A 21,551-nucleotide genomic window follows, 5' to 3' on the forward strand; every position below is an offset into this window, starting at 1 on the left:
CTGACAAGCCTGTAAATGTGTTGGCATACTTGCCAACCCTCCCAGATTTTCCGGGAGACTCGATTCAGCGCCTCTCCCGCAAACCTCCCGGGACAAATTTCTCCCGAAATTCAGGCCGAGCTGGAGGCCACGCCCCCTTCAGCTCCATGCGGACCTGATAGAACAAGGATGGACAATTCAACCCTTAACTCAACAATGAGTAGATGAGTGTTATGTGTGTGTATATGTGTAAATAAATGAACACTGAAATTCAAGTATTTCTTTTATTTAAATATATATATATATATATATATATATATATATATATTATATTATATATATATATATATATATATATATATAATATATATATATATATATATATATATATATAAAATAAAATAAATATATATACACTACCGTTCAAAAGTTTGGGGTCACCCAAACAATTTTGTGGAATAGCTTCATTTCTAAGAACAAGAATAGACTGTCGAGTTTCAGATGAAAGTTCTCTTTTTCTGGCCATTTTGAGCATTTAAAGGCCTACTGAAATGAAATTATTTCATTTAAACGGGAATAGCAGATCCATTCTATGTGTCATACTTGATCATTTTGCGATATTGCCATATTTTTGCTGAAAGGATTTAGTAATAGAACAATGTCGATAAAGTTCGCAACTTTTGGTCTCTGATAAAAAAAAACCTTGCCCCTACCGGAAGTAGCGTGACGTTGTCAGTTGTTCACTCCCTCATATTTTCCTATTGTTTTTCAACGCAGCTAGAGCGATTCGGACCATTACCCCATTAATTTGAGCGAGGATGAAAGATTCGTGGACGAGGAACGTTAGAGTGATGGACTAGAATGCAGTGAAATACATATTTTTTTCGCTCTGACCATAACTTAGGTACAAGCTGGCTCATTGGATTCCACACTCTCTCCTTTTTCTATTGTGGATCACGGATTTGTATTTTAAACCACCTCGGATACTATATCCTCTTGAAAATGAGAGTCGAGAACGCGAAATGGACATTCAGTGCCTTTTATCTCCACGACAATACATCGGGCAAAACGCTTTAGCTACGAGCTAACGTGATAGCATCGTGCTTTAACTGCATATAGAAACAAAAAAAATAAACCCCCTGACTGGAAGGATAGATAGAAAATCAACAATACTATTAAACCGTGGACATGTAAATACGCGGTTAATGCTTTCCAGGCTGGCGAAGGTTAACAATGCTGTGCTAACAACGCCATTGAAGCTAACTTAGCAACTTAGCAACCGGACCGCACAGAGCTATGCTAAAAACATTAGCTCTCCACCTACGCCAGCCAGCCCTCATCTGCTCATCAACACCCGTGCTTACCTGCGTTCCAGCGATCGGCGGAAGGACGAAGGACTTCACCCGATGCGTTGGCGGCCCGGAGACGTAGGAAGTCAAGGTGAGGTCGCCGGCTAGCGCGTCTGCTCTCCAACAAAGTCCTCCTGGTTGTGTTGCTGTAGTCCGCTGCTAATACACCGATCCCACCTACAACTGTCTTCTTTGCAGCCTTCATTGTTCATTAAAGAAATTGCAAAAGATGTCCAGAATACTGTGGAATTATGAAATGAAAACAGAGCTTTTTGTATAGGATTCTACGGGGTACCATAACTTCCGTTAAACTGACTTCGTCACGCGCATACGTCATCATACCGCTACGTTTCAGCCGGATATTTCCCGGGAAATTTAAATGTCACTTTATAAGTTAACCCGGCCGTATTGGCATGTGTTGCAATGTTAAGATTTCATCATTGATATATAAACTATCAGACTGCGTGGTCGGAGTAGTGGGTTTCAGTAGGCCTTTAATTGACCCCACAAATGTGATGCTCCAGAAACTCAATCTGCTCAAAGGAAGGTCAGTTTTGTAGCTTCTGTAACGAGCTAAACTGTTTCAGATGTGTGAACATGATTGCACAAGGGTTTTCTAATCATCAATTAGCCTTCTGAGCCAATGAGCAAACACATTGTACCATTAGAACACTGGAGTGATAGTTGCTGGAAATGGGCCTCTATAAACCTATGTAGATATTGCACCAAAAACCAGATATTTGCAGCTAGAATAGTCATTTACCACATTAGCAATGTATAGAGTGTATTTCTTTAAAGTTAAGACTAGTTTAAAGTTATCTTCATTGAAAAGTACAGTGCTTTTCCTTCAAAAATAAGGACATTTCAATGTGACCCCCAAACTTTTTAAACGGTAGTGTATATAGCTAGAATTCACTGAGAGTCCAGTATATGAAATACTTGACTTGGTGAATTCTAGCTGTAAATATACTCCTCCCCTCTTAACCACGCCCCCGCCCAAACATGCCCCCCGGCCCCGCCGACCACGCCCCCCCCCCCACCTCCCGAAATCGGAGGTCTCAAGGTTGGCAAGTATGTGTGTTTGTCATGTATGATGTCTTTTTGTTAATTTTGTTCGTGATGTGTAATGTCTATTGTTTAAATGTACGGCAGTGAAATGAATTTCCCCAACGGGGACCAATAAATCTAAATCAAATCAAATCATCATATATATGTACACACTTTTGCGCACTAATTGACTGAAAGAGCGCGCACTTGCCGCTGATGATGTCACGTTATCGATGGGAAAATGCATTTTTAAACAATATGATTTGCCTGAACGGCTAGGAGACACCGAGAGTAACAATGGGTAGAAAATGTATTAGAAAGGACAGATTTTAAAAATTAGTAATAAAAATTTAAAATATATAAATATATCTTTTTTACTTGGGACTTCCCGCAGGCCAGATTTTAGACCCCTGGCTCTATCCTATCCTGTCCTGAAGGATATGAACATCTGACTGAAACAGTTATTATTATTATTTATTGTATTTGTAAATCAGAGTTATTGTATTTGTAAATCAGAGTCTTGTAAGATGGCCACTAAAGAAAGGACAGCAGCTGTACCTAGGAGGTACTTTTGTTTACATCTTCATCTCCCTGCAAGCAATACTGTCGACAAGTGCGTTAGAAAATTGCACTTATAATAACAATATTACTAATACTTGGTCGATATTCAAGGCACGAAATATAAATGGAATATCGTTGGCGCTTTTTGGATTGTTATTTAGACGGCTTATTGTGCGGAATAGAGGACATCCCATTGACTCCAATGCAAGGAGATTTTTTTTTTAAGTATTTTTTTTTAGTTAGAATGCATTACAAAAAATACATCCGTCTTCTTGCCTCTCATAATGATTGTGAACTTATCGATAAGCAACGTTCCAAAAAAAGTGCCGTGACCCTATAGGAGTCAATGTCAATAACACGTAAACAGATTGAGCTCGACATCCACCGTTCCACTGCAATAATTCAGAGCGTTGACCAAGAAGTTGTGAGGACTTTTGACCCATAAAAATCAAATCCCTTCATTCTTGAGTCCAAATGGAAATTCCCCCTGAGGTGTTCCTCAGGGCCTCCTGCCAACAGAATGGCCAACATGAAAGCCTTAATGCCCGTAGCCAGTGAGACATTTGCATGCCTCCATGAACAAGGCATGAAAAAGAAAAGAGGGAAAAAGCAGAGGGAGGGAGGGAGGGGGAACACTCGAGTGGGCAGTTTTTCAATCATTCCATGCAGACTAATACATCCGTCTTTAAAGCCAATAAGTAATTTCCACTCTCATGCATGAGATCGTTTGGTGATTGACACTGGGCTCCCTCGAACAAATGGAAGTGACACACAGAGGTACTGATGGGAGGAGAGGGGAGGAAGTTTGCGACAGATGATTTATAGATGGCTCACCAGAGAGCAGAAACTCCATGCTACTGTCGTTTAAAGTTACATTCACTTTCCCCGTCGTGGCATTAAAGCGGACGACTGTCATCGTCATTGGCTGCTTCTGTCCCTTGTAATCATAGGAGCCCTTCCACAGGAAATCCGGAGCAAAGACATCCTCTGGAACTAGAGGATAAGACATACAATTATTTGCTGTAACATAACATAATCACACTAAAAAGCACAAATACATAGACAATGTTGGTATTCATGTGAGCCAGCTCGGTCCAGTATAATAGCAACATCAACAAGTAATAGTTTTAAGCCTTCCTGAAAGATGGTGATCAGATATGTAGCAAAGGCAACAATTCAAAACGCTGATAAGGGTCTATTCATCATGTATGCTTTGGCTATCTTGATTAAGGATTTTTGAAAACACTGGGGATGAGTTATAACAAATTCTTTGTAGGATTATATGATCGTTTGTCATTAATAGCATGTAATCCAATCCAATCCAATCCACTTTATTTATATAGCACATTTACACAACAAAAATGTTTCCAAAGTGCTGCACAGCCATGTTAAAAACAATATTAAAAACAATATTAAAAACAATATTAAAAACAATATTAAAAACAATATTATGCTACACCAATGACTGAATAAAAACAAAGAATAAATGAATAGAAAACCAATACAGAGACAATATAAAAAATAAATATGATTAAAAACGATTTTTAAAGGGTAAAACCAATTAAAACAGTAAAATAGACATCAAAATGTATTAAAAAAAACACACAGTACAACAGAGGACAGAAGACCACACAACTCACGTAGTGTTAAAAGCCAAAGAATAAAAGTGGATCTTAAGACGAGACTTAAAACACTACACTGTGGAAGCAGTTTGAACATGGAGGGGCAGAGTGTTCCAGAGTTTAGGGCCGACCACAGAGAAGGCCCTGTCTCCCCTGGTTTTAAGTCTCGTCCTGGGCACCACGAGCTGGAGCTGGCTCTCGGACCTCAGAGCGCGTGCAGGAGTGTAAATTTGGATGAGGTCCGAGATATACTGAGGTGCCATTCCATGTAAAGCTTTAAAAACAAACAGCAAGGATTTAAAATCAATTCTAAAACGAACAGGGAGCCAGTGCAAACTCCGAAGAATTGGGGTTATATGCTCACGTTTCCTGGCCCCTGTTAAAAGTTGTGCTGCCGCGTTCTGGACTAACTGCAACCGGGAGAGAGCTTTTTGGCTAATGCCAGCATAAAGTGCATTGCAGTAGTCCAGGCGACTTGAAATAAAAGCATGCACGACTTGTTCAAAAAGGTTAAAAGATAAAAATGGTTTTACCTTTGCTAAAAGACGAAGATGATAAAAACATGATTTTAAAACGCCATTGACTTGTTTGTCAAATTTAAAATCGCTGTCTATAGTAAAGCCAAGGCTGGTGACTTTGGGACGCACATAATTTTGCAATGGTCCCAAGTCAGTGAGGGCCGGACCAAAAACTAAAATTTCCGTTTTTCCCTCATTCATTATTAAACAATTCTGGGCTAACCAAGCCTTGACATCACGAAGACAGTTGAGAAGGGGTGTCAGGGGGCCGTGGCCTTTTGAAATTGGCATATAAATTTGGCAGTCATCTGCATAAAAGTGATAAGACACTCCATGTTTCTTAAAAATCTCTCCAAGAGGGAGAATGTACAAGGAAAACAGGATGGGGCCTAGAATGGATCCCTGGGGGACACCACAGTAAAGCGGAGCAGAAGAAGAGGTGGCGTCCCCCAGCCTGACAGAGAAGGACCTCTCTGACAGGTAGGATCTGAACCACTCTAATGCAGTCCCCCTGACACCCACACAGTCTCTCGGGCGGTCTAAAAGAATTGTGTGGTCGACTGTATCAAAGGCAGCTGTAAGATCTAAAAGCACTAAAATGGCAGAGCTACCAGAATCAGACATTAAAAGCAAGTCATTAAAAACCTTTAAAAGTGCAGATTCAGTACTGTGCAAAGCCTTGTATCCAGACTGAAATGGATCTAAAGTGCTATTTTCATCTAAAAAAGGCTGCAGTTGCGCTAAAACACATTTCTCCAGAATTTTTGACACAAAAGGTAAATTGGAAATGGGCCGATAATTTGACAAACTCGTCGGATCTAGACCTGTTTTTTTAATCAAAGGCTCGACAACAGCTCTTTTACAAAAAGAGGGGACACAGCCAGAAATCAAGCTGCTGTTGATGATGTCCTTAACAGACAAGTCAATAGTGTCCCAGATTTCTTTAAAAAAGCGAGGGGGGACTGGGTCTGTGGGACAGGACGAGGGTTTCAGTTTGTGGACTATTCCTGTAAGGCATGGACACAGGCTCAAACTGACTAAACACAGCCGAGATACATAAATACAAGGTACGTCTCAACATAGCAGGTGTGTCCAAAGCGTGGCCTGGGGCATTGTATTTAATTGGCCTGTGGCATATTCTATAATGAAAAAAAACATAACTATTAAACTACCCATAAACAGATTAAAATGCATGGAAAATGTTAAAAGGGAATATTGTAGGATATTGATATTAATTGGTATTGACTTTGTCACCTTTAAAACAAAGATGAGATGTAGGATTTTAACTTGGACTGTTTTTGGAGTGTTTAAAGGCCTACTGAAACCCACTACTACCGACCACGCAGTCTGATAGTTTATATATCAATGATGAAATCTTAACATTATAACACATGCCAATACGGCCGGGTTAACTTATAAAGTGACATTTTAAATTTGCCGCTAAACTTCCGGTTCGAAACGCCTCTGAGGATGACGTATGCGTGTGACGTAGCCCGGCGAACACGGGTATGCCTTCCACATTGAAGCCGATACGAAAAAGCTCTGTTTTCATTTCATAATTCCACAGTATTCTGGACATCTGTGTTCGTGAATCTGTTTCAATCATGTTCATTGCATTATGGAGAAGGAAGCCAAGCAAGCAAAGAAGAAAGTTGTCGGTGCGAAATGGACGTATTTTTCGAACGTAGTCAGCCACAACAGTACACAGCCGGCGCTTCTTTGTTTACATTCCCGAAAGATGCAGTCAAGATGGAAGAACTCGGATAACAGAGACTCTAACCAGGAGGACTTTTGATTTGGATACACAGACGCCTGTAGAGAACTGGGACAACACAGACTCTTACCAGGATTACTTTGATTTGGATGACAAAGACGCAGACGTGCTACTGTGAGTATGCAGCTTTGGCTTTTTTTTGTGTATGTACGTAACTTTTTTAAAATATATAAGCTTTATGAACCTTGGGTTAGGTGAACGGTCTTTTGGGCTGAGTGATTGTGTGTGTTGATCATATGTTTGAATTGTTGGCGTGTTCTATGGAGCTAGGAGCTAGCAGAGGAGCTAGGAGCTAGCATAACACGTACCGTACCGTAAGTGCGCGTCACGTACGTAACTTTTTAAAAATATATAAGCTTTATGAACCTTGGGTTAGGTGAACGGTCTTTTGGGCTGAGTGATTGTGTGTGTTGATCAGGTGTTTGAATTGTATTGGCGTGTTCTATGGAGCTAGGAGCTAGCAGAGGAGCTAGGAGCTAGCATAACAAACACGCAGGTGTTATTATGCAGGATTAATTTGTGGCATATTAAATATAAGCCTGGTTGTGTTGTGGCTAATAGAGTATATATATGTCTTGTGTTTATTTACTGTTGTAGTCATTCCCAGCTGAATATCAGGTACCGTGAGTATGCAGCCTTGGCTGCTAAACATTCGATAACTTGACCGTATGTGCGCGTCACGTACGTAACTTTTTAAAAATATATAAGCTTTATGAACCTTGGGTTAGGTAAACGGTCTTTTGGGCTGAGTGATTGTGTGTGTTGATCAGGTGTTTGAATTGTATTGGCGTGTTCTATGGAGCTAGGAGCTAGCAGAGGAGCTAGGAGCTAGCATAACAAACACGCAGGTGTTTTTATGCAGGATTAATTTGTGGCATATTAAATATAAGCCTGGTTGTGTTGTGGCTAATAGAGTATATATATGTCTTGTGTTTATTTACTGTTGTAGTCATTCCCAGCTGAATATCAGGTCACCCCCGGCTCTCACAGCATCTTCCCTATCTGAATAGCTTCAACTCCCCACTAGTCCTTCACTTGCACTTTACTCATCCACAAATCTTTCATCCTCGCTCAAATTAATGGGGAAATTGTCGCTTTCTCGGTCCGAATCTCTCTCACTTCATGCGGCCATCATTGTAAACAATAGGGAACTTTGCGTATATGTTCAACTGACTACGTCACGCTACTTCCGGTAGGTGCAAGCCTTTTTTTTATCAGATACCAAAAGTTGCAATCTTTATCGTCGTTGTTCTATACTAAATCCTTTCAGCAAAAATATGGCAATATCGCGAAATGATCAAGTATGACACATAGAATAGATCTGCTATCCCCGTTTAAATAAAAAAAATTCATTTCAGTAGGCCTTTAAAGGCCACTCTAATACTGACAACATTGGCACTTATTTCATTGTTCTGGACCTAACAATTATATCTGCTCCAATGTCGTTGTTCTTTGAACCTGTTCACTGTAATAATGACAATAAAACTATATTCTATATCTACAGCTAAAATTCTCCCCAAAAAGCAATTTTAGGCTTGTTTTTAACACGTTTCAGCATATTTTGAAACGGTACTTTTAGCTCCAAAATATGGCTGGGCCTGCATCAGCCTGTTGACGTCACCTCCAAAAGATTAGAGGCAATTTCATATTGCATATTTGCGCAGAATTTGAAGAAGTTGTCAAATATGGCTGCCAGATGCATAGTTGCAGGTTGTAGCAATACAACTAAAGAAGTGGTCAGCTTGCATACATTTCCAAATGATGGAATATTAAGAAAGTATGGACCTCTCCAGTCAAATTGACTCCTGCAAAATGGGACGGACAGAGCAAGAGAATTGTATTTTGCAGAAATCATTTTATTGATTCTGACTTTGAAGTAAAAAGGTTTTGGTCGGAGTTTGGATAAAAACTTTTGTTTTAAGGACTCAAGCCAAATGCCATTTTGAAAAACAGGAGCATCGAAGAGAGAAAGATTGAGTCAGAACCTGTGGAAATACGGAGAAAGAAGTGCAGACCAAGTGCTCAAAACGAGAGAAAATAATATAAGCCGTCAGTCTTCTATTTTGCGTCCTCTTCTCCTGATGTTTTACTCAAGATGCTTGAGGAAATGCTGAAAGAGCATGAGGAAAGACGGGATGGAATCGCATAATAATGTTAACTAGTTCAGTTTTGAAGTAATAATGTTAACTATTTCAGTTTTGAAGTAATAATCACAGCAAGCACATGACATTGATACAACGTTGGTTACACACACATATTCTTTAAAACTGACTTTGAAACAATGTTGCAAATTAGTTGTATTTGTAAATTAAGAATCAACGCTGGTGTCTAACGCTGGATTTACGTTGTTATTTGGCATATAACCAAATCAAATCAACGTCACAACCAGACATTGAATAAACGTTGTCAAAAAGCAAGTTGTTTCAACATTGTATTTGTATTGTAAAATATTGATGTTGTCTATCTATATGTGTTGGCCCTGCGATGATGTGGCGACTTGTCCAGGGTGTACCCCGCCTTCCGCCCGAATGCAGCTGAGATAGGCTGCAGCACCCCCCGCTGCCCCGAAAGGGACAAGCGGTAGAAAATGGATGGATGGATGGTTGGTAAATGACCATAATTCAATGGTCAAATCAACGTCATAACCAAACACTGATTAAACGTCAACAAGCATGTTGTTCCAACGTTAGGTTTGAGTTGCTCAATGTCAGGACCTAATTCAACAAGTTCTCAACGTTGTTTTAGTGTCTTGTGCCTGTGGGATGGGCCAGGGTGACAAAAACATGCATTTAAGTGAAATACATAATCATTTTACATGTCTTTATCCACACTTGCGCTCCAGTTCTGTAGATGGCGTCACAACAAGAGGACACGGCATACGGAGTCTAGCAATGGAAAGGGGCTTTCAAAGTACAGTTATTTATCTACTGATTACTCAAAAACTAATGGATATTATGGGAAATTACTTTTTCAGGACATAAAGAGAACTTTTTAGTGACATTTAGCCATCTTAACGCTATGGGTCTTTTGATAGACAAGATGTGAAAAAGCATTCTTCTTCTTAATGTTGACCTTGGTGGACACTTCCAGTATCATAGATATACCATTCACAGCATGAACAAACAATTACAATCTGGAGATTACTTTTTATTGAAAAGTAAACCCTTTCATTTTTTCAGGGGAATTACTGTTATTTTAATTGTTAAAAAGAGGCTTGTACCATGTAACACAATTAAACAGATTAGTTAAGATTATGCATACTTTTTTTCCCCCCTGTCTTTTATTTATATATATATATATATATATATATATATATATATATATATATATATATATATATATATATATATATATATATATATATATATATATATATATATATATATATATATATGTGTGTGTGTGTGCATATATATATATACAGTATATATATATATACATATATATATATATATATATATATATATATATATATATATATATATATATATATATATATATATTTATATACATACATACTGTAATCTTAAAGCATATATATATATATACAGTATATATATAGTATTGTTGATTCAGGTACTGTATATATAGTATTGTTGATACCCTGAATCAACAATACTATATATAGTATTGTTGATTCTGGTATATATAGTATTGCTGATACTATATATATGTATATAGGGTACTGGAGAACTTATTGTTGCTTTAAGATTACAGTTGTAAATAGCAGCCATATACTGTATTGACCCAATTCTTGGCATTCACATACATTAAAATGTACTTGAAATTGTTCTCTCATAATTACTTTGCAACAGCATAATAGATTACCAAGTGAAATCATTTTGTTTGTCATGAAGCGAGAGCTGGTCCTCGTGAGAATTTAATAGGATTAGTGATGCATTGTAATTAGCAGAAAATAGTTTTGTTGTCTATTTAAAAAAAAAGAAATAATATACAGTAAAAGCCCAAGAGCTTTGACAGTACATTATAATGTTTTTAGTACAGCTTGTCCACCATTTAGGCAGAGCGGGTTATGGAAGTTCATCCTGACTTTTCAACCACCACACACAAAATTTGTTTTGTCTCAAGAGACAGCCTTTGGACAACATTGTACTGTATCAAGAGCTAAAACTACAGTTAAAGCGGACTAATGGACCACGTAGAAATGAAAAGGAGGTGCAACTCATGACTCACCATGTATTTTAGGGCTTGGCGTCCCTGGTGTTACTTTGATAGTTTTTTCCTGTGATTTGGATCCGGCTGCAAAAAAACAAATATGTCATGTAAAATGGATTGATTCATTAAAGGCAACGCAATCAGAGAGTGCTCAAACAGTAAACATGTTTACTCTGATAAAACTTTTACTTTTTACAGACCAGCTCAATAGCGACACAAACATGTAGGAATATATTTTCTCTACTATTATAGATAAGTATTTTTGCTATAATTCTAAAGTCACAGTGCATACATACAATACAGAACGCCTCCAATTAAGACCTCTAGTCAAATAACCACAGAGTCTTGTATAGTTGTGGGGTGTGTGTTGCGTACAGAAGTAAAACAAACACCAGGGTATCTAATTAGCACTAGGTAAAAAAACATATTTGGCATTCTGAGCTGAGTCTAAGAAATTATGTTCTCACTATACAGGGCATCCGGAAAGTATTCACAGCGCTTCACTTTTTAAACATGTTATGTTTTAGTCTTATTCCAAAATGCAATAAATTCATTTTTGTTCTAAAAAATATACGGACAGTACTCCATAATGACAATGTGAAAACGTTTTTTGCAAATTTGTTGAAAGTAAAAAACTAAGAAATCACCTGTACATAAGTATTCACAGCCTTTGCTCAATACCTTGTTGCACTTTGAGGACAAAAATGAATGTATTCCATTTCGGACCAAAACTGTAGCATAACAAAATGTGGAAAAAGTGATGCACTGTATTGGCTGACACAAGTATTACTCTTCCACAACCATCCTGTGTAAGATGGCATTACACATTTTAAACTGCTTGCCATCTATGAAATGAAAACCAATGAAAACACCATTTCTCTTATCACTTGTGGACTGGACGTTGTAACGTAAAATAAATACAATACAGAGCTTTCTTAAAATAACAAATATGTATCGGCGTGGCGAAGTTGGTAGAGTGGCCGTGCCAGCAATCGGAAGGTTCCTGGTTCGATCCCCACCTTCTACCAACCTAGTCACGTCCGTTGTGTCCTTGAGAAAGACACTTCACCCTTGCTCCTGATGGCTGCTGGTTAGCGCCTTGCATGGCAGCTCCCGCCATCAGTGTGTGAATGTGTGTGTGAATGGGTGAATGTGGAAATACTGTCAAAGCGCTTTGAGTACCTTGAAGGTAGAAAAGCGCTATACAAGTATAACCCATTTATCATTATTTATTATTATTTATTTTATCTCCCTTCTTTGTCTCACATTGCCGCATTGTATGCTCAATTTGTGAATGTCTGTCTAAATCGTTCATGTTTCAATGTGTACACCTGCGGCCAATAGACGTGTGCACCAATATATGTATAAAATAAAAGTCGGCCAAAAATGTGTTGCACTATAGCCTGGAAATTACAGGACGAGCGAGATGAAGCTGCTAATAACGTTGTTTGCGACCCACCATAAAATAACCAAGAAGAAGAAGGAGCTTGAGCTTGGAATTAGGGCAAATGAATGCTACATTATAAATCATGAGTATAGTAAAGGTTGTGGCAGCAATTGATTTTGGTCAAATTTTGAAAATCCACATGCTACCGATTTGATACTATATGGCTCTCAACTCGACTCTCAACGAATGGAAGAATGGAAGTTCTAAAAGATACAATCATCCCACTGAGAGCGGACATTGTAAGTCATTTTCTGTTCTTATTTGAAACGTAAAGTAATAGTGCTTCGTGACAATGCCCGAAGGCTCTCACACCGTTCGCCATAAGTGGTAGCAAACACAGAAAGTGCTCTTTGCGTTGACTCGAGTAGTGATCGTTGCTATGCACTTTGTGAAAAAAGGTTCCTAGAAAAGAAGTTACGGTGATGCAAAAAAGGACCAAAAAATTACCTAAAATGACTGTAAATATTACATGTTATCATGAATGTGCCTGTTACTACATTACATACATACTTAAAGCATGCATATAAAATGGTGTTGGATCTTCTTGGATGTTTTTTAAAGGGCGTGTTTTGGTGGAATAGATTGTTTATCCATTGCCTGTATTGTTAGCAGCATCTTACTAGCAGTTTTTAACTACTTGGAATGCACAGGCGAGAGAGCCGTGTTCAGAATCAAAATTACTGGCAAAGTATGTTTAACACACAAGGAATTTGAATGAATAGACTGTGCTCTCTTTGGTCAATGTAAGAATCAAAGAAAGATGCAACTACTACGAGAAAGCACGGCACCGTTTTTGTTTGGATTGGTGATGATGGGCAACATTTCCCCGTTACAGAATATATTGGCGCTGCAAAACAAAACATCTGCTTGCAAACTGTGTACACTGAAAGTTAATTGACTCTTCCCCTACGAACAACCTCCTGAGAGGTTCTTCCGCCTTTAGCTTCCCCCTAGCAACCTCTCCATCACCTGCCCTTGCACATGTCAGCAGTGCACTTACCTCTACACACGGGCACCTTGCCAGTCCAGCTGCCGTCAGAGCGGCAGAAGCGGTGCTCTGAACCCCCGGAAAGGAAGTAACCTGGCTGACAGGTGTACACAAGGGTGTAACCATAGGAGGGTAGGTCCAGGCCCACCACGTCCGAGTTGGCTGGGCTTCGGGGCTGCTTGCACGAATGAGCTGGCAAGCGAGCAGAGGGCAAACGCATTAGTAAGCGCACACTAATGTTCTGACATGCATACAAATGCAACAGGCTACACACATAAACTGGTGAATAATTAGAATCATGGACTTGGGGGAGGGTTCATGTAACACTTGCTACAAAGAAAACACAAATAATATTGCTATTTAATTTAAGCCCAGCTAGCTGATAAGCATTTTGCATGTTAATAATTTACAATTATAAATTTTTTTCATGTACCAATGGAAGTATGGAGCTCACCATAATCATTGCTATATATGATCTGTAGCCTGGGTTCCGGTTTTCTCCTGATACTGTACAACCAACCATGATTTTATGCATTTTAGTAATTACATTTTGGAACTATTACTGTAATTTTAGCCTATGAGAATAATGTGTGATTAAAAACCAGCAACAGAAACATTAAGACCTTAACAAATATTACATTTTCCCTTGAGTGATTAGGACAAACGTGATGAGTGGCTGCTCGCACCCATTGCCATCAAAGCTAAGTGCTATCTTTCTCTCTGTGTGCTTCTAATTGTTCTACAGCTTTCTTTACTCTAACACATTTAGTAGTCGTATTGAACTTAAAGGCACCCACTCTCGCTGTGTCACAACTTCACTTTCACCTAGGTAGCTGCTAGGTTAGCAAAGCCAAGCTAGTCCCGGTCCGAAGTGACTGCGCCCCGAAGACAGCAAAACTCGAAAAAAAATGTGAAAAAAAATAACGTGAGTATGGCTTCCTGTTCTTGTTGCACCTTTCTCATGGATATGTTGTCCCTGCTAGAGGGCCGTGTCCGCCAGTTAAACCAGAGTAACCTCGTAACTTTGGACATGTTTGCAAGCGTTAGCTGTAGCGAACTGACTAGCACAGCTTGTAGTAGCCCTAAGAGGATTACAAGCGGAGGTATTATCTCCGACCTAACTCTCGAAGCGGTCTTCTTTCACCTCTGAAATAACGCTAAAATTCATTCCATTTTGTCCACAACCAACGCTGAGATTACTATTCATGCGTACGTTACGTCTCGTCTCGATTATTGTAACATATTATTTCCAGGTCTCCCTATTTCTAGCACATATTACAGTCGGTACAAAATGTGGCAGTGAGACTTTTGACAAATACAAGCAAGTTTGATCATATTACGCCTATAGAACCTTTATTTAACCAGATAAGAAAACCCATTGAGATCAAGATCTCTTTCACAAGGGTGACCTGGCCAAGAGGTCAACAGCACATGTCACAGAGCAGTTTCAAAAATAATACATTAAGACATACATTTTAAAATACATAAGAGAACCGTAAAACAACAGAGATTTACATCTTTAAAAACACAGGCACTGTGCAAACGTCTCTCGCTGTTTGTCCCTCAGGCCTATACTGGCTCACCTGCACTGACTTCCTGTGCACTTAAGATGTGACTTTAAGGTTTTACTACTTACGTATAAAATACTAAACAGACTAGCTCTATCCTATCTTGCTGATTGTATTGTACCATATATCCCGGCCAGAAATCTGCGTTCTAAGAACTCTAGTTTATCAGAGATTCCCAGAGCCCCCCGAAAAGACTGCAGGTTATAGAGCGTTTTTTATTCGAGCTCCAGTACTATGGAATGCCTCACCGGTAACAGTTAGAGATGCTACCTCACTAGAAGCATTTAAGTCCCATCTTAAAACTAATTTACACACACTAACTTTTAAATATACCACTTTTTGGATAAGTTGATCTGCTGCCTCTCTTTTCTGCTCTTCCCCCTTTACCTGCGTGGGGAGGTTATTAGGTGGCCACGGATCAGTTTCCACGGAGAAGGGGCTAGCTGTTCCAAGTTGGGACCCGGGATGGACCACTACTCTATGCATCAGTTCCGCTGCCGATTTGTCTACATGTAAGAGGATCCTCCTACTGACCTTCTTATGGACTGGATGCTCACATTATTAACCGTATCCACTCAGCGTCCATTGCACCGGTCCCCACATCTGCGGTCCTTTCCAAGGTTTCACATTGTTCCCATTGGGTTGAGTTTTTTTCTTGCCCGAATGTGGGATCTGAGCCGAGGATGTCATTGTGGCTTTTGCAGCCCTTTGAGGCATTTGTGATTAGGGGCAATATAAATAAACTTTGATTGATTGATTTACTTTAACAAACTCTCAAAAATATCATTAACCTAATAACGGTGATGAATTGATGAATGAGCATTCAATATCTGAGGCACAATCAATATTGTTAAACTACCATAATCATTTTGCAGGGTATAAGTGAAGGCATATTTTACCCCCAAAAATATTGTACCGAAAAAAGAAGAAGCTATCAGTGCCTAATTTTGGTGCTAAATGAATGCAGACTCAGCCACACACCAAGCGCTAAGCGTTGATATTGGGCAAGTACAGTGACGTCTTGTAAGTATTGTAGCGTACATAAAGAAGCACACAGCATCTGATGCTCTTTTTAAACTTTATTGCCGACCTTTAGCGCTGCAGCACAAGGCTGGCCAGTAGTCACAGCAACAAAAACGCAGAACTCCCTCATTATGCACCAATGACGGTTACGGCAACAAACATTACAACAAACATTACAACTCATGTATTTCGTTTTTTGCATATTCGCTATGTTCTGGATTGCTGTGATAATTGTGACAATTTGTTGCAGAATTTATTTTTTAATGTATTAGGTAACATTTAACTTGTTTTTAATCTCTCTCTCTCTCTCTCTCTCTCTCTCTCTCTCTCTCTCTCTCTCTCTCTCTCTCTCTCTCTCTCTCTCTCTCTCTCTATTATATACAGTATATATTCGATACTTTTTAAAATAATAAAATAAAATAAACAAAAATGGCATTATTGTCTTTATTTTAACAAAAAATCTTACGCCACATTAAACATATGTTTCTTATTGCAATTTTGTCCTTAAATACAATAGTGAACATACGAGACAACTTTTCTTTTATTTGTAAATAAGCATAAAAAAGGCTCCTAATTTAGCTGCTGATGTATGCAGTAACATATTGTGCCATTTTCCATTCTATTATTTTGTCAAAATTATTAAGGACAAGTGGTAGAAAATGAATTATTAATCTACTTGTTAATTTACTGTTAATTTCTGATTACTTTCTCTTTTAACATGTTCTATCTACACTTGTGATAAAATGTAATAATCACTTATTCTTCTGTTTGGATGCTTTACATTAGTTTGGATGATACCGCAAATTTGGGTATCGATCCGATACCAAGTAGTTACAGGATCATACAATGGTCATAATTTAATCCTCATGTGTCCAGGGACGTATTTCCTGAGATATTAAACATAATATATATTTTTTTAAAAAGGAAGAAAGATTTTGTGATGCTAAAAAATATCGATGTAATTATAGTAATATCGACTAGATACGCTCCTGTACTTGGTATCATTACAGTGTATATACACACATATATGTGTATATACATATTTGTGTATATGTAAACATATATATAGATACACATTTATGTATATATGTAAGCATATATACACATATATATCTATATACTGTGTATATACTGTGTATATATATATATATATATATATATATATATATATATATATATATATATATATATATATATATATATATATATATATATATATATTTTTATATATATATATATATATATACTGTATATATATATTTATATAGATACACACACATATGTATATATACTTGTGTATATGTAAACATATATATATATATACACCACATATGTGTATACATGTGTATATGCAAACATATATATATATGCATATGTGTATGTATGTGGATATGTAAACATATATATATATATATATATATATATATATATATATATATATATATATATATATATATATATATATATATATATATATATATATATATATATACATATATGTACATATATACATATATATGTATATATACACATATATATATATATATAAATGAGAACCACTGATCTAGTCCCAGCATCACTATATCTGACCTATCCTCCATAGTTTCAAGCATGACATCTTCAACCTCCAACCTGTACCCACTCCCCACAATCCTCCTAAAGTGCCTCGCCACTCTCTTCCGGCTCATCACTAAAACGGTATGCACCTACACTTCCGGTCACATCCCTCTCTCCTAAAACTTGCTGCAGTCACACCCATACTCAAAAAATCTGGCCTCTACCGTAACTACCCCAACAACTACCGGCCCATCTCCAACCTACCTTTTCTGTCAAATGTTCTGGAACGAGTCGTAACCAAGGAACTCACTGCATACCTGGACACTAATGACATATTTGAACGGTTCCAATTTGGTTTCCAAACACAGCAAAAAGACTGCCCTCATCAAAGTGACCAGTGACCTTCTGTTATCCTCTGACACCGGATCCCTCAACATCCTAATCCTCAGTGCTGCCTTCGATATCATTAATCATTCCATACTAATTTCAGGCCTCAAATCCACCATTTCCATTACTGGCACTGCCATCTCCTGGTTCCAATCCTATCTCTCCGACAGACACCAATTAATTTCCATAAACAACTGCCAATCTGCCAGTTTTCCTGTTACTCACGGTCTCCCCCAAGGCTTGGTACTTGGTCTACTTCTTTTCATCCTCTACATTCTTCCCCATGGACAAGTCCTTTTCCGCCATGGCCTTCGGTTCCACTGTTACGCCGTAACAGTGGAACCGAAGGCCATGGCTATGTGTCGTCAGCGTAACAGTTACGCTGACGACACATAGCTCGACTTCCCCTTCAAAAACCTCACTGCTACCATCCTCTCCACCCTCACCACTTGTTGACTGACATAAAAACCTGGATGCAAACAAATCTTTTAAAACTCAAAAGCAATAAATCTGAAGTCCTGATCATCGGCCCTGACTCCCTTACTCACTCCACCTAGAACTTTTCTCCCAATATTGATGGTGTAATAGTCACCTCCTCCACCAAGGTCCGTATCCTCGGAGTACTCTTTGACCCCATCCTCTCATTCTTTCCCCATGCCAACCAGAACACCAAAATTGCATTCTTCCACCACTGAAACTCTGCCTACCTCCGACCCAAACTGTCTTCATCTGAAACACAAATACATTGTTTCATTTCATCTCGGCTTGATCATTGCAATAGTCTTCTTTATGACATCGCCACCAAAGTCATCATCAAACTACAGTATGTGCAGAACTCTGCTATCCGCCTTCTCACAAGTATCTGTTCCATGGAAGACATCACACCAATTCTCTGTGACCTTTATTGGCTACCAATTAGATACAGAATCTACTTCAAGGCCCTCAACACCCAAGCTCGCGAGGCAAACCTCCAGCAAATCCCCAAGATCAAGCGCCAGACCTGGAGCGACAGGGCATTTTCGGTTTCTGTTTCATCTTTGTGGAACCCACTTCCAACCCACATCAACACCCTTTCCTCTTTAAAAACTGCCTTCTAAACCCACCTTTTAAGACTTGCTTTTCCAAGCTAAACCCCATGGCCCTCCCAGCGTCTCGTTGTTTTTACTTTTTTTATAACTGCTTTTGATGAATGTTGTTTCTTTTTGATCTCAGCTGTTTATATACAATCTTAATTAAAGTCTCCTGTTGTTTTCTTCTGTTTTGTGATTTAAAGCATCTTTGAGTACTTAGAAAAAAATATATATAAATTGTATGTATTGTTAATATCGTCATTATTATAATTATTATTGTTATTATTATAACATCTGTTAAATCGAGAATCGAGTTTGACTTGAATCGTCCCCCCAAGAATCAGAATTGAATCGCAAGTTGTTAAAAGATTCCCGTCCCTAACCGGCACCGTTTTTAAAGCACCGATTTGATACTAGTGGTGAAGACATATCTGCATCATATTCATTATTTCAGTCACTCGCAATGCACAATCACACTGCAGTGAGGTCTTAAATATTAAAGTGTTTCAGACAATCTTGTCTGGGCGAGTGAATGTGATATGGAGAGTTCCAATGAGGTATTGGTATGACTTTGTATCACTTCAAGGAAGCAGAAACATGTGAGGATGACAGTCTGGAGAGCTGACAAATAAATAATTAAATCACCCCTTTCCCCTGGCTGTCTGAGCATAAGTCTGTGTAACCCATTTAGAACGACAAACTGTCAGCACATGTCCACAGTGCTTGTAGGGTTTGTAGACCATGACCAGCAAATACACTTACAAGGCACATGTCAAATCTCTCATCAAGAGCCAAGTTCATGTTCTCAGCAGATGTGACTCCTGAGATTCCTCTGCGACCTGACGACAGTATGTAACGTTGACCACTGATATAGATGGATTGCACCATTTGAGGATAAAGATGGAGGAAGAGATAGAACACAGCAAAGAGGGCTCACAGACATCGGTCAAACAAAATCGTCGAGCTGCAGAGCGACGCAAACCTCAAATCTGGTTCTTTTTAAACTTCTTGCTAACAGACCATACACAACCAGGATTAAAGATTTTTGTAGCTGAACCTTAATTAGCTGCAGGTGAAACTGTACTTGGAATTGACTCAAACTTCCATTGCAGCACATTGTCAGAGCTCTTGATGAATTGCGGCCTCCAGCGGCAATCCCATCACGTAAAACAAAGGTAGTCTGTATTGAACATGGCTCAATACGACTTTGGATCAATACACTTTGTTTCCCCATGTTGAACTGGGCATTGGAGAATTGTTTATATATGTTTGCCTTAGCTGAATTTCTTCACTAATCAACAGTAATAATTTAAGAAAAGTAAAAAAAAAAGCCTGTCAACATGAAAAAGCAACTCCTTGAAATGGTTGAAAAAGGGTTTAAAGTATGACGGTGCAGGAATATTAATAAACAAACCTTTCCAGACAAGGAATCCAAGATTCCATTGGCTTTTTAACAAACTTTGTTGCTATATTTTCAATATGATCTATTTTATTTTAACCCTTTTCGATAATAATAATAATGATCATGAAAATAATAATAATAAATATTGAAGGATTACATTTACATACCCACTTTCTGGACACTCAAAGCACTTTACAGTGAGGAACTGAGAACCCATCATTTATTCACTCCACATTCACACATAGATTGGTGGAAACTACATTTGTAACCGCAGCTGCTCTGGGGTGGACTGACGGAAACGTGGGTGCCAATAAATGCCTATGGCCTCTCCGACCACCACCAAACATTCATTCACATTTAGTATGAGTGGCATTGGGGGTAAGGTGAAGTGTTTTGCCTAAGGACACAACAGCAGTTGCTACTATAGGGTGGCAGAAGCTGGATTAGTACCAGGGACCCTCAAGTTTTTGGATGGCGGCTCTAACATCAGAGCTATACCGCCCCAATGATGATGAAAGCCAGGTTAATTATAACCGACTGCTGAATAGCCATTGAAATTGTGAAAACACAGATGTATTAGAGTTGATATGTACTTTTTGAAATTGATCTTTGGAGAACGCGGACTGGGTGTCAACGGTGTATTAATGTTGTTCCTTTGAAGTTATTTTTTCTGTCAACTTTACAAACAATCATAACATACCTGCCTTGAAGGACAAGATACAGTGTCATGAAGCCATTGAGCTTTGTTTGCATGGAGTTAGTGAAAACTTAGACCAAATGGAACACCTTTGAAAAGCCTGATGATAACTTAAGAAAAAAGTATGTAAAATGCAACAGTTTTGTAGTATCAACGTCAAATTTTAAATAGGATCATGTAAGTACCGAGTTTTATAGTCCATAGCATCAAATTAGTTATTTAGAAGGCACACGTTTCTAAAAAACATTTATCAAATAAAATTGGCGAACAAGGAAATCAATTATTTAAACTCCTATTGATCAGTGTCAGTGGTACCAAGTGACTGACTGCTGTGGGTTAAAATCTAACTTGTTTGTTTTCAAAAGAGACAAATACCATGCTTTTAC

At 38.4% G+C, this 21,551-nt stretch overlaps 1 protein-coding gene across 3 annotated transcripts in view; it reads right to left on the reverse strand.

Annotated features, from left to right (window-relative positions):
* Positions 1–21,551, reverse strand: part of LOC133660203 (CUB and sushi domain-containing protein 3-like) — a 616,484-nt gene that overhangs the window by 25,858 nt on the left and 569,075 nt on the right. For all 3 annotated transcript variants that reach the window (XM_062063483.1, XM_062063482.1, XM_062063484.1), the window contains exons 64-66: positions 13,474–13,653; positions 11,045–11,110; positions 3,771–3,929 (exon numbers count right to left, since the gene is read on the reverse strand). In XM_062063483.1, coding sequence (XP_061919467.1) covers positions 3,771–3,929; positions 11,045–11,110; positions 13,474–13,653 — 405 coding nt within the window. The remainder of the gene's footprint in view (positions 1–3,770; positions 3,930–11,044; positions 11,111–13,473; positions 13,654–21,551) is intronic.

The sequence above is a fragment of the Entelurus aequoreus genome, linkage group LG11 (assembly GCF_033978785.1).
Source record: "Entelurus aequoreus isolate RoL-2023_Sb linkage group LG11, RoL_Eaeq_v1.1, whole genome shotgun sequence".
Lineage (NCBI taxonomy): Eukaryota > Metazoa > Chordata > Actinopteri > Syngnathiformes > Syngnathidae > Entelurus > Entelurus aequoreus.